This window comes from Carex rostrata, chromosome 3 (assembly GCF_964058835.1).
Source record: "Carex rostrata chromosome 3, lpCarRost1.2, whole genome shotgun sequence".
Taxonomy (NCBI): Eukaryota; Viridiplantae; Streptophyta; class Magnoliopsida; order Poales; family Cyperaceae; genus Carex; species Carex rostrata.
Genome location: NC_135920.1, coordinates 14,362,541 through 14,376,412, shown reverse-complemented (window position 1 = coordinate 14,376,412; position 13,872 = coordinate 14,362,541). Strand labels below are relative to the sequence as shown.

Below are 13,872 nucleotides of genomic sequence, written 5' to 3'. Positions count from 1 at the left end.
AAGAATTGATTGTTTTTTTCTTCTAAAAATCAAGGTTCTAAATAACGTGCTATAGTACTGGTACAGTGTTTTTGGACTATAAAAACTATGATGCTATCGACGCTATAGCGTGCTATTCCGCACTATAGCGACGCTATATGCGCATAGTGTCATTTTTTTTAGTCATTCCACTATGACGCAATAAACGCTATTTAAACATGTTCTAAAAATAGATGGAACCACAACAATTATATGGTTCCACTAGCTGAAGTTTTCGGGGACCTCATCATTGGTGTGGTTTCAATATTTTTCAAACATTAAACCCTATCTTGAGTTATTGACCACATATTTGTTCAAAAACTGCTAGGTTCATCTTTGGTGCAGTTCCATCTATTTTTCTAAGAAAAAAAAACAATCAATATCATTCCTGAAATTTGATTTTTTTTATTTCTAAAAAAATCAGTGATAGGTGTGCCAAAAGCTTTCTAAAACTGCTAAATTTCTGATTTTTCTGGATCTATAGCCACATAAAACTACACACAAAAAAAGTATTTGGACATTCTTTCAGTAAATAATTAATCTAACAACTCTCTTGAAGGAAAAAAAAAATCAAGAAACCACGGTAAACTAGTATTATCCAACGTCTTATCTTGGGGCCTTTCTAGTTCTTCTTCTACACTCAAAACAATCAGAACACGGCGTCTCATAAGCATATGAACTTTTCTTGTTTTTGGAGTATCCACGGAGTCTATGAGGTGAAACTTTCAAGTCTTCGATGAGTATCTCACGCAGTTTTTCATTTTCCTCCCTCAATTCTTCAATAACTTGCTGGTGCTTGAGTAGCTGGTGTTGTTTAAAAAGAATCAACACTTCAGTTTAACATGTAAATAAGGAAAACAGCTAAATCGTACCTATGCTGGCATAAACAAAGGATAAATTTGAAATAAGACTAAAGAAATAACTCACCATCTGAAGCATGTTGTTTTCTGATCGCAAATTTCCAGTCTGACAATGATTATTGAAGATTTAATTCAGTTAATAAGAAAAAGAACCGAAAGAGACAAGACAACGAGAGCACAACATGAAAATGCCCAAAATATGATCCAGAGAACATTAAATGACTTCATAATTGAAGACAGCACATAAATATCAAGTTCTCTGTTTAGCATATCGGAATTTCAGTGATGCAAATACCATAAATATCAAGTTCACTTACCTGCTTTTCTTTTTTTTAATTGTATAATTGAAGGTAAATTGGGTATGAACTAAGTCCCTGTTTAGCACATCCGATGGCCAAATTGGGGCCTGCAGGATTCTCAATTAGATTGAGGGCTAAATGCACAATTGAGGCTAATTGGGCTAAATTAAGATAAAAGGAACCAAGTTAGAGAACCATTGCCATGTTGTTCCAGCGCCTTATCAATCAAAAAGTTTACTCATATCATGCGCAATACACGTACCATTTCCCTGGGTCCCGCAGCACGCTCAGGTTGAATAAGGGGGTTTTGCAAAAAGCCGGAAATGACCTTATCTGTGCGACTTCCGGTCAATTCGGAAATTACCCCCGTTCTTTTTTCATATGACATTCCTGTAGAGTCTTTAACAACAGAGGTAGTTGATTTGATGGCATTCATACTGGGTGGTGTGCCTTGTTCCTGTGCAGCACCTTGTATAGTGCTTTCAGAAGAGGATAAACCGGGAACATCCTTCATTTTTGTCATGATCTTAGCAACCAGCTCCTAAAAAATGATAATCGACATAATTTAATTAAGAAAATTAGTACATAAATGTAAACTAATGTTAATAATGAGCAAAAAAAAAATAATGTGATGCAGTACTTCAAAGGAAGATTGAATTCCGCGAACTACTCCTGGTTTCAAAGCAAGCCCTATAGAGGAGTATAAGAGAAAAAAGAATTAATGATAAACAATGGAAAAGAAACACACACACATGGAACAATACTGTCAGAATCTGCAAACCAGTTCTGGTTAAAAATTGCAATTTACTTCAGTACCATACCAATTACCCTGATGTTTGACTCAAAAATCCCTACTTAGTCACAGTCAAGCCTCAAGTGCAAGTGAGCATTCAAATAGACCCAGTTTACTACAAAAAAATCTACGGATTTTGTAAAATAATAAGCATTCCAATAGAACAAAATGGAATGGGCAGACATAGAATACCAGTATTAGCAAAGCTGAAAATGCTGGTTTATGACAGTATCAAAATCTTCCATAATCATGGGACAAATCAAAGACCGCAACCGTGAATTATACCTACTCCAAAACCATGACCGATACCAACCCCACAACCAACTCCGGCTTGGACATTCGTCAATCCCAATTTCTTCATCTAAAAATTGAAAACAACAGTGTTAACAAGGTCAGATTTAAAGGACATCAAGAAGAGAACAATTTGCATACTGGTTTCAAACCAGGTCATGTTCAATATAAGTAATAGCCTATATTCACATCTCGAATTCCAAAAATGGTATTTTTTTTATTGCAATTCCAAAGTCACAGGAAGATTAAGGACAAATGAGGTTAAACTGTAGATTACCTGATGACTTGTTCACATTAGGTTAAACTGCAGATTACCTGACACAAATTCAAATGAGGCTTAATTTACTCAAATTGAACACTTGAAAGGACCTGTACACTACCATACTAGTCTGATACACTTACAGGAAAAATAATGTAATCTACTTACAGAGGCATGGACATGTCTTCCAACACCAGAAAAAATATCAGTTGCACCTCTTGTTGCCACCATCACTTGTTGAAGTGCTGGTATCGCCCCTAATCAAAATAAGCAAAGAAAAATAGTTAGCCCACAATAATTAACAATAACAGTTAATTATAAATAATTTGTTTTACCAAAGTTAATTGGACTTAATAGCACGCTGAACAGCAATCAAAATGCACAATGAGATCAACTTCTTGTATAATAAAAAAATTGACTAAGTAGTAGCAGTAATCTCCTAATGGGTTTTAGAATTTCTAACCAAATGTGAAACGCAGAATCAGACAATTAAAAATTAAACCAAGAAGTGTAGCATAAGAAGATTAATTTATTGTAAAAAAATACCAAAAACTATACACTAGACTAAAACAGCAATGAAAACATAATATACTTTGGTTTGCATTACCAAAGTAAATGGGATTCCCAATCCCGATGCCGACACCACAGCCTACACCAACGCCAGTGAAGATTTGACCGACCTTCAAGCTAAACGGGTTTTCAAATTGAAAGCCCTGCTTCTGCTTCTGCTGAAGGCTCCATGGTGGCGTCCCCATTAGAGAGGCAGGAGAGCAGGAAGAGGACAGTTGATCTGTTGATGTGAACTGTGAAGAGTTGGGCTTCAAATTCAGAAGCGTACAATGTCATGGTTTCGTGAGCAACCCTAGGGACTGGACCTACTGGACTGGATATGGGCCTATTAGGAAAGGCCCATATAAACAATCTGCTTGTTTCCGTGGTGAGTTCAAACTTCAAAGGGTCAATAAAAAGCTTGAGCCAGATCTCCATCGTCTGATTCGGATCGAACAGTTATCATTAGACCTCTCGATTTTAAATACCAAGTAGCTAAAGTCCCAAACAAAACGGAAGAGTATCCTATCAGGTAATGTAAAAGATTCTCCTCATTGGACTTTGAGATTCGTGTCTAGTTAAAAAGAACGGTTCAGATCCATTAATCGTAAAAGATTCCCTATTAGATACCGGGGAGGATCTGAATTCATTGATGGTCGTCAAGTTAATACTAAGGTTGCGGTTAACTAACTCAAATTCATTTAGTCCCAGGTCGAACTTCTTTTAGCACTCCCCGATTTTTCGGTCCTTCCCCATCTCTCCTTTGTCTCCAGTCGGACCCGTTCTTCCTCTCTTCGCCGCCTCTCCGTTTTGGGAAGCACGACGAGAAGCGGCGATGGAGGACGAAGAAGAGGTGCGGCTCGAGGTAGATGCGGTCCAGGCGGTTTACGGAGACGACTGTTGCGTCATCGATGAGTTCCCTCCACATCTCACCGTGCACATCGTGCCTCGAACTGCCGAGGATTCCTCTCAACAGGTTCTTCAATCCCACTAAAAAAAGAAAGCTGTTTTGTGCTTCTTTTGTTTCTTCTAGACTAAAGAATATCGCATATTTAGTTGGGTTGGTTGAAGTCAATAGGAAATTAAATTATTTAGTGCTGTATCTCATGGGATCAGATAAAGGAAGAATGGGAAACATAAAAAGTTGGTTTCTTTGTTGTTTATTTGGTTTTGTAGATTAGCGATAGAAAGACTCCTGTTCGATGATGTTCAAGTGTGCTGAAACCTTGCTACTGCCCAGCTAATAGGTTAGTTAGCCGGGTTCAGTAGCTAGTTTGGGATGCCGGGTGTGTGTGGCTGAGACAATAGGGCACCCAGGGGTTTTGGACCAATAGGGGTTTATGCAAAGAAGGTAGTTAGTTGTAAGAACTTTATATTAATAGATGGGCAGCTAAACAGGCTTTTTCTCCACAAAAAAAAAGAAAAAGAAAAGAAAGACTCCTTTTTTTTCTGGTTGCCATTTTCTAACAGCTGCTCATTTCCATTTATCCTTTTCCAGTTCGTGGAAGCCATTATCGGGATAAGAACATCAGCACAGGTGCACACTGATACCTATAGAAATATGTTCTTACTTATGAAATTGTGAGCTTTCCTTTGTATAAAGTTTTAATAATTTGGTCTTATATTTTGCTTATAGTATCCAAAGGAACCTGCTCAGGTGTATGTAATTGAATCGAAAGGCCTTGATGTATCTCGACAGAAATATTTAATTACTCGCATGCGTCAGAAAGCTCTTGAGCTTGATGGGTGCTTGATGATAGTAGCCTTGTGTGAGGTAAACTGTTAAACTAAGGGTCTGGATTCGTATGTCACCATATTGACTGGTAGAGTTTGATAACATTCAACCTGGGACTGTTGTGGTTAACTAACTCAAATAAAGCTAAATTCGTGCATAAGGTTAGAGTTTAAATTCAGTTTTCAATTAACCAACACCAGCAAGCTGCAATTCTATTTTGGCACAAACCTTCAAATTTACCCAATTTTCTCTTTAAATTCCTCCTCAGTGGTTCAAGAAAGTAATGACCATGTCAGGAACAATTAAAAAACAAAATTAATGATGCTCTTTGTCAAGTTTATGTTTATTTGCATCTATTGGTTATTTTAACTGTGTGAATTAATGAATAGGAAGCAGTTGAGATACTGTCAGGCATGAATCACCCAGAAGGTGATTGCCCCTTGTGCCTCTATCCTCTCTTCCCTGAAAATGCCAATTTAACCCTCCATCCTTTCATGAAGCTCATGTCATGTTACCACTGCTTTCACAGGTCTGACTCCCACAGACAAATTATTTCTCGTACTATGCAATGGTAAACCTATATTTTAATGTTACCATAGAGCTATGTGAATACCAGATTAAGGTAAATATTGATATCTCCAGAAACGCCTGCTTTGACATCAATTAGAAACAAGAGAAAACTGCAAATTTCAACCAGTAACCCACTTGAACTAGATCAGCACTGGGTCATGCTAGTAGGACACCAACCAAAATTTAGATGGGGTGTTGTTGGAAACTTTGACAGTTAATAAATGTACTTGCACCTCTTGTGTGTTAGAAGGTTGAAGCATATTATAGTTAGATCAGTAATACAATTTCCAAATATGTGCCCCATATGTTGCAGTGGACTTGCGGCGATCTCACCTTAAGATCCTAATCCCCCTTCCTCCTCACTTGGGGTGCATCCCACTTGAGCAGAACATTTCACTTTCAATTACAACAATGGCTGGAAAAAATCATGATCGAAGTAATAAATATTTGATATTGAGTATATAATGTGTAAATTGTTATATTTATCTGTTGGACCAAATAAATAACGCATATTTGTATATAATATTCTTAGAACGCAATACCTGGAGATAACGGTAGATGATAATTATATTATAGTGCTGACATCAAAAGTAGAATCCAGGTGATTAAATCGCTAATGTTACAAAAAAAGAAAGGGAAAATTGTTGGTACTAATAGGAGCTGATGCCTACCCATACATCACATCCTATGAATCACAGAACCTCAATTATTTCTTCTCAATATACATCACATCCTATGAATCACAGAACCTCAATTATTTCTTCTCAAAACATTAACAAAAATAAAGCATGTCCACATATTGAATTAAGTGGAGGGGTCACGTGACAGTGCAATTATTTTACATACTTATTACCCTTTTACTGAATTATTACACTACGCTGGACCTTTAGAAGGTTTTTAAAATGTTTAGTTACTATGATGTTTTATATTATAATAAATTTTCTAACAGGTATCAGCCTGCATTCATATTGATAATTATGATTATACAAATCTATGATTCTTTTACTGAATTGTTACATTTAGGGGTGCAAACAGTCGGATAATAGATGTTTTATATTATAATAAATTTCTAACAGGTATCAGCCTGCATTCATATTGATAATTATGATTTTACAAATCTATGATTCTTTTACTGAATTGTTACATTTAGGGGTGCAAACGGATCGGATATTATCCGACCATATCCGAAAATTAGATACGGATATCCGATATCCGAATACCCGTGTGGATACAGATATGAATATGGTTTTAAATATTTATTATATGTATCCGAATAGTAGATATATGTCATGTAGTTTAATATATGTTATGAAAAAATTTATATAATTCACTATTATAAAAAAGCAGATATCCGTATCTGTCTAATATCCGATCTGTATCCGTATCCGGAAAATTAAAACGGATACGGATATGGTTTTACCACTATCCGATCCGTTTGCACCCCTAGTTACATTAGATTGGGATATAAGATTGTTTTTCAAACTGTGGTTAGTCACCAATTTATCCTTTTGCAGTGAGTGCATAATCAGGTGGTGGAAATGGATTCATGAGCAGAAGAATGAAAATGAGGCCCATGGGACAAATTCTGTTGGAGCAAGAAGCCAGAGAGGTATCCTTATGTGCATCCTCTGTTGGGGTCTGGGTACCTGTTTGGTCACTAGGCACCTCTTTTGTACTGATTTTAGGATAAAGCTTTAATTTGGGTATTAAATTTGCAAGTACAAGCTGATTTACTTCTTCAATCATCTCTGGTACTGGTATTGGTAAATGTTGGTTGAAATTTCGGATCAACCCAATATAAAAAGTGTTCTTTTGTTGAGACTCTGCATTCTGCAGTTCCATTTTGAATCTTTCACCGACCCTTTAAACCTCGAATCCGCTAAAAATATTATGTATGTAGTTGTTTAATAATTTATTTACATGCAGTAAACAGAAAAACTTTTCTTGTCCAGCTCAGGTGGACAACCAACAGTAAATCGACATGAAGAAAATAAGGGAAACTGCCCAGTTTGTAGGAAGGAATTCGACAAAAAGGATATTGAGCATGTGCTTCATTACATGGGCTCAAACCCTACCATACAGGTATGAATGGATGGTGGTATACTGGTATTGGTTGGTCTCATGTTCATTTAGCAACAATTTAATATTTAGTTCAAATTGACCCACAATTGTCCTGCTGCTTGTATCTAGTACTATATTGTGCATTTCTGTTTTCTATTTGTTACTACAGGATTAATGCTTCATTAAACCTTGACCTAATTGTAGCCAATATTAAACACACAAACAACACAAATAATAAATAACACTCATATTGCTTTCCAGTTGGGTGAAGAAAGAGACCAAATAGAAGAAGCAGAAAAAGAGCTTCTCCAGTCAAAATCTGAAGATGACCGTAGAAAACAATTCGATGATTTACTAAAACTTCAACAAGAGAAAAAGGGTATAATCGAGCCCAAAAAAGACTTAGTCGTACAGCCTGGTATGTACATCACTCTTCCCACGCCCCAACCTGCTACAGATGCAGATGCAGCTGAAGAAGAAGAAGAAATTGGTGTGGTTGACAGCATGGCAAATGGCACAGAGCGAACCAATGAGGTTGCTGCACCTCACAACAAGCAAAAAAATGCAAATGTCAGAAGGAAGCACAGAATGCGCGGTTCAAGAAAACAACAGCACCACCCAAGAAAACAGTGGGTGCAAAAGGAAGTTGGCAACAGTAGTACTTCCGAGCAATAGCATGTATTGTATACTAATATTTTGGTTTATATTATAGTGGAATAACATATTAAGGTACATTTTTCATTGTTGTACCTTTTTATAATTTGATTTGTTTATTTTGTATTGCTCTCCTGCATGAAAGCTGATTATCCTTTTCTCCAGAAGAACATTTTACATCTATTTGACAAAAGTCACTTTGTAATATTTTGAAATTTTACATCTATCCGGTGTGTGCGGTGTGTTTTATTCAATTACAAATCAATTTATTATAACAACCTTTAATCCTAATTTTTTTCCCATCATCATAATTCAGTGTCTAAACTCTCCTATCCCTGTGTAGTTGATTCCCATTGGATTTTATTTCTAGTCTACTCCAATTTATTTGAGAATAAAGGCTTTGAAAAAAAAAAAAAAGACGCATGGACCTTTTCATGGGATTAACTCCAGCATTTCAAGTTCTATAAACTTTAAGATTCCAATATTTTACACACTGACGAGATCAGTGGATTCTGATTGTGGTTGCACCATTCAAAAGTTGTCTTCTTTCGCCTTTTTTTCCCACTTTTGATATCATATAATTAAAAGTTGGTATCCTAATTTACAAGTGATGTTATTTGCTATGTTGTTATCTACAAAGATGCTAGCATGATTCGATTTATGTGAAGCTCTTCTCTTCTCCACCAGCAAACCCCACTTAGAAAATTTTACTTGGTTTGTCTTTAATTTTGTATTGGATGGATCTGATAAAATAAAATAAAATAAACAAAGATCACATGTAAATTAAGCAAACACCTTATCAACCGCAGATGGATCTTTCTCTATAAAGCAAAGATAGCGACCGTTGCTTGCACCTCCATTTTCAAAGGTAGAGAAAATCTGTAATCATTTCGACCTACCGTTTTTTACAGCATATATAATTGGAAACAAACAAACAAACAATTGACTGCGATCGATGTTATCATGTTAATATATTTTTCACGTGTAAATAAACGAGATGTTGTAATAAATGGACTGCAGTAGTAATTATAATTTGTATCTAGCAACCGACTTATCTGTACAGATGCATTTTTTTTTTTACCTCACAATTTTACAAAAGATGCAGCGTTTCTTCATTGACGAAAATCATGAATCCGCCACTGATCCCAGGCTTATTAATCCGAAAGTAAGATTAAAAAAAAAACTATTTACATTCTTAATTTAAAACTTAATTATTATTCCTAGATATTATTCTAGAAGAGAGGGACCCAAACCCAACATCAAAATGGTCCGAACCGAAAAAGGACCACGAAACGTAAAACTCAATTAAAAAATGAAGTCCCAATCATTTTAAGACGGGGGAGAAGAGGCACAATCCGAGCCATACACATCTCTGTGGTCTCAACTCAATGTAGTTTCGAGTTTGGACAGGAACCAAAAAGACAAAACCCCATATTTATGTCATGTAAGAGACAACCTTACTTGCAACCTCTTACTCACAACTGACAACTGACAACTGACCACCACCTCTCTCTCTCTCTCAAATTTACAAATTAGCCCTTGTTTGCATTTTTGTCAAAGTATTTCTTTTTATTTTAGAAAATATTGTAGTTTAATTTTGAATGGGAAAACACAATTCCGGTATATGGTCACTTTTTCTGCATTGTTCCAACATAGTCAAAATAAACAAAAAATAATAATACGAGCACAAATCTATATTCAAATTAATATTTCAATAACTTATATTTCCTTGAATAGAAAAATCAATTAATATTCGGAGACTAGGCCGTTGGGCTAACTTAGCAAATTATTTTTGAAGGAGGGCTGTTTGGTAAATTTACCGTTCTATGTTCCTGTGGGACAGGAACTGGGACAGCTATTGACATACTGGGACAGCTATTGACATTCACTGCTTTGGCATCATTCAAGATTTTCTATCATAAAAATGAATCTTATCTCTTTATCCTTTTTCTTATCTAAGATCCTAGAGGTACTCAACTACTCAGAGAACTATATCAAACCTTCCATGCTTCTTTCTGTGGTTTATGTATCACCGAACTGAACCACCTTATATTCTTTTTTGACGGTTACTTTCAACAAATATCTGTACAGTATCATTTTTTTTTATTTTTAGCTATCCCTTAATTTGTAGGTTAATACTAATTGTTCCAATAAATCTTGTCAAGTAATGCATTAATTTTGAGACGTCACTATAGAGTTTACAGTGTACCTCATCATATAATTAGCCACAAACTTGTCTTTCCATGAGAAGTATCACTACCCCTAATTCCATTTTTAACAAATAGCTTTCAAAGACCCCTTTCTGAACCAATCATTTAATTATTATAGAATCAGAACCATACAAATGTACACATATTGTTCTCACTATTGCTGAATTAGAAACACCAAAACACAAAAACTGAAATTACTCATTTAGAACAGAAACTGCTACTATTTACTGATATGAAGTTCCTACTAGATAATAGCAGAGAGGATTGTGCTGGGCATGAAATTTACAATTTACAACTTACAAGGATACATATACTCATTTACAGGGAAATAAAAAGTAAATAGGAACAGAGGATAGCAGCTATTCCATACCACATCGTCAAGTTGACTTATACAGGCTACAATACACTTGTACATTATCCATCATTCCCTCTACCTAACCACTTGTTGCACAACATGCCTCACATATGGAGACAACATACATCATATAGCAGCATAGCATGATCTAGATATAATTCATCACATGATCTAGATATAATTCATCAGATAAGCTCATCAACATAGATTCTTTGATTAACTTGCATATTTAACAACTCAGCTATTAGCATAAAGATCAGAACCATCTAAACTTTGACATCAAAGAATCTAACATAAGACATACCTATACAAAACTATAATGCAAATATACTGCTTGTTCTTTCATAGAACTTTAATTGCACCAGTTGTGCTATGAGAAGACATTGTGGAGAGACTGAGTGAAATGCTGAGCTCTAAATTAGTGCTTTCAACTGTAGGATTGTCAAATTGGCGTGAGACTCTAACAGGTGGGGCCAGGGGTAGTGGTGGTCCTTTGTTCGCACTGGAGATGTCCTGCTAATATTTTGACAAAATCAGCAACAAATTGAACCTCATCATTTTCAATGTTATTGTACACATGACAGCAGGTAACTAATGGTCAAGATTTATAACTATTTCTGTAAGTTTCTTAGAATGTCTGAAATTAATTGCCAAATCAGGCTTAGGTAATAAATTGAAGATTGATTGCAGAATTCAAGGTTATATAGGAATAAATGCAGTATTAGTTGTTCAATAAGGTACGATTGATAAGTTTGGGCTCACACTATTTGGGAAATGCAATATAACAACCAGGTACGTACCAGTCACAATGCCAATATAATTGTTATCTACTGATCAAAATTGTATATAGCAATTACCTTTGACGAACTGCTATATAGTGATGGGCCGTTTCCAAAATTTGGGATTTGTATACCTCCAGATGCCACCTACAGAAATTTAAATGAGTGAGATAAGCGATGCTATTGTCATTCATACAGAAAAAAATAAATTAATATAGAAAGGAGATTTGAGGGTCAGATCTAATTTGCAACTATGGCACGATTTGAGTCACTCAATTCGAATCGCACAAATCAAAAGATGCCCCTATAAGCCACAGCTTTATCTGGCGAATTCGAATTGGTGGTTCACATTGCATGCCATGTTTGTGCCATAGTTGCCTGTAGCAGCAGATCCAGGCCCTAATTAGAATATACAATGAAATACCATATTATTGCAGGGACTGATTGGGAAGTTTTCTTCACGGATTATTTCACTGGGCTTCTTTGCAAATCCAGTTGATGCCTCAGGAACTGCCACCTAAAATATCAGAATAAAAAGATAGTAAAGCATTTAGTTTACACAGGAATAAGAAAATATATGACATATATCTAAAGTGTCAGATTCCAAAAATATAAAATTAAAAATAAAACAAGATATATCTAACATATCTCAAATTTATTTCTTATTTGATTAAAGATTCCAAACAAGCCCTTATTCTAAAGATATAATAAAATATGACAATATCAGAAAGAAAGAAAGAAAAAAATGATCAACCTTTCTGGTTAGTTGAACATCAAAAAGGCTGGATCGGCGCTTCTTCTTGGAGGGGTTGCTCTGCCTGAGAAAATATTTCTGCGCATGGCTGGCCACCTGAGTAGGCGTCCGTGTGGTCACAAAATTTCTAGAGATTCCTCTCCAGTCACCTTTACCCAACCTCTCCAGTCCAGCCAGAAACGTTCTGTGCTCTTCCTCTGTCCATGGAATCCCTTAATAAACAAATCAATTTCAATTTGTTAGAATTAAAACACAAATAAGTATGTCTTGCAACAGATGCCTACCAATATGATTTTAATAAATTTGTATTTAATTGTTCAAATACTTGACAATTAGATGTGCCAATTAAACAAAGAAATACAACTTTCAAATCTGAAACTAACAGATACCTAATCTCTACCAGTAAATAATGTGTTAAGTCATAAGTAAACAATATATAGGTAGATTATATGATTGCTTTATTACATGCATCAAATCAATATAGAAACCAGAGATTTTTGCTAATTAACCGAAGAAATATTTTGACGAATGATTATATGATTGCTTTATTACATGCATCAAATCAATATAGAAACCAGAGATTTTTGCTAATTAACCGAAGAAATATTTTGACGAATACAAAAAGCAAAAATAAATATATTTACTGGAGATGATCTATTGATCTACCTCTCTTCCTCTCCTGTCCAGCAGAACGCCGCTTCTTCGTAGAAGATTTGAGAAGACCTCCATCTGAATGATAACCGCTGTTCTCCCCACCACCGTTCTCTCCAGTTGATCCAACAGCACAAGACACGAGATTGCCCATACTGGCGCACTTTCTCATGACCTCCTCCTCTTCTCTTTCTTCGACTTCCTCAATTTCCTTGAAAATTTGCACACCAAACAGCTTCAACCCCTTCTCCATTGATAGAGGAAGCAAAGCTAGCAAGCACCTTCCTTTTTTTCTGTTTTCAGTTTACGGATATTTTTCGATAATTTAGTTTCTTGTTTGGTTGAATAGATAGAAAGTGGGTTGAGAGGATGTTGCGTTTTTTGTCTGGTTTTCGATTTGGTTTCTTCTTTATAAGGTTTTCTAGAAGGACGAAGAGGAAGAGCCACTGATGTTGGTAATAATAACGAGTTTGCCCTTGTGAGTACGGACAAGGCGGTTTGGATTGGATTCTGTCACCGGCTCACCGGATGGTGACAGTAAGCTTTTTTTTTTTATTATTATTCTTTGTGAGATAACAATTTTATTTCCTTTTTCAACGTATCTATAATAATTAATAAACGTTTTATAGAGCTATGTTATATAGAGACTTACCTCTTATAGAGTAAACTGAAATAGTATTAATGCACATTCCGTTTTTATGTATATCTAGTTAATATTTTGAAAATATTATTTAAATTTTAAAAAAAAAACTAAAATTATAAATTTTGTAATTCAACTTTTTTTAAATAGCACGTTTATCAAATTTTGGGTTGATTTGAAAGAAAGTTAATTATAGAGGTGAAAAAGGAGCGGATATTGGTAAAATTATATTCATATTTATTTTTTATTTTTCGGATACGAATATGGATCGGATATCAGTTGATTTATACGGATACGAATACAGATCGGATCGGATATAATTAAAATAGTATAAAAATATTAAAGTTCGTAATATTTATCTAATTATAATAGTGAATAACAATATTTTTTTCAT

General features: G+C 35.2%; 3 protein-coding genes and 1 long non-coding RNA gene across 7 annotated transcripts; 1 reads left to right on the top strand and 3 right to left on the bottom strand.

Moving 5' to 3' along the window:
• Window positions 1-403: 403 nt before the first annotated feature.
• On the bottom strand, window positions 404-3,346 carry LOC144551693 (dynamin). Of its 2 annotated transcripts, none has more exons than XM_078299762.1 (7): window positions 3,128-3,346; window positions 2,689-2,777; window positions 2,256-2,331; window positions 1,818-1,867; window positions 1,440-1,718; window positions 946-984; window positions 404-822 (listed from the first exon to the last, which is right to left on the bottom strand). In XM_078299762.1, exons 1-7 carry the CDS (start codon window positions 3,273-3,275, stop codon window positions 625-627), a joined length of 879 nt encoding a protein of 292 aa, XP_078155888.1. In that variant the 5' UTR covers window positions 3,276-3,346; the 3' UTR covers window positions 404-624. The 2 variants fall into 2 exon arrangements, with proteins under 2 accessions (XP_078155888.1, XP_078155889.1); XM_078299763.1 differs by having other exon boundaries at window positions 1,506-1,718; window positions 3,128-3,339.
• Window positions 3,347-3,791: 445 nt separating this feature from the next.
• Window positions 3,792-8,313, top strand: LOC144551691 (RWD domain-containing protein). The gene is made up of 7 exons (XM_078299761.1): window positions 3,792-4,045; window positions 4,568-4,606; window positions 4,706-4,843; window positions 5,194-5,333; window positions 6,889-6,983; window positions 7,332-7,456; window positions 7,697-8,313. The coding sequence occupies exons 1-7, from the start codon at window positions 3,905-3,907 to the stop codon at window positions 8,108-8,110; spliced, it is 1,092 nt and encodes a 363-aa protein (XP_078155887.1). The 5' UTR covers window positions 3,792-3,904; the 3' UTR covers window positions 8,111-8,313.
• Window positions 5,363-6,881, bottom strand: LOC144551692 (uncharacterized). Its single transcript, XR_013510857.1, has 2 exons — window positions 6,124-6,881; window positions 5,363-6,075 (listed from the first exon to the last, which is right to left on the bottom strand). It is a non-coding gene; the product is annotated as an uncharacterized LOC144551692 (long non-coding RNA).
• A 2,253-nt stretch (window positions 8,314-10,566) lies between the features above and the next one.
• LOC144551675 (putative transcription factor At5g61620) lies at window positions 10,567-13,225 on the bottom strand. 3 transcript variants are annotated; one of them, XM_078299738.1, is made up of 6 exons: window positions 12,854-13,216; window positions 12,188-12,399; window positions 11,858-11,950; window positions 11,512-11,580; window positions 10,959-11,170; window positions 10,567-10,802 (listed from the first exon to the last, which is right to left on the bottom strand). In XM_078299738.1, exons 1-5 carry the CDS (start codon window positions 13,089-13,091, stop codon window positions 10,997-10,999), a joined length of 786 nt encoding a protein of 261 aa, XP_078155864.1. In that variant the 5' UTR covers window positions 13,092-13,216; the 3' UTR covers window positions 10,567-10,802; window positions 10,959-10,996. The 3 variants fall into 3 exon arrangements, with proteins under 3 accessions (XP_078155864.1, XP_078155865.1, XP_078155863.1); XM_078299739.1 differs by having other exon boundaries at window positions 10,567-11,167; window positions 12,854-13,225; XM_078299737.1 differs by having other exon boundaries at window positions 10,567-11,170.
• Between the last annotated feature and the right edge of the window lie 647 nt (window positions 13,226-13,872).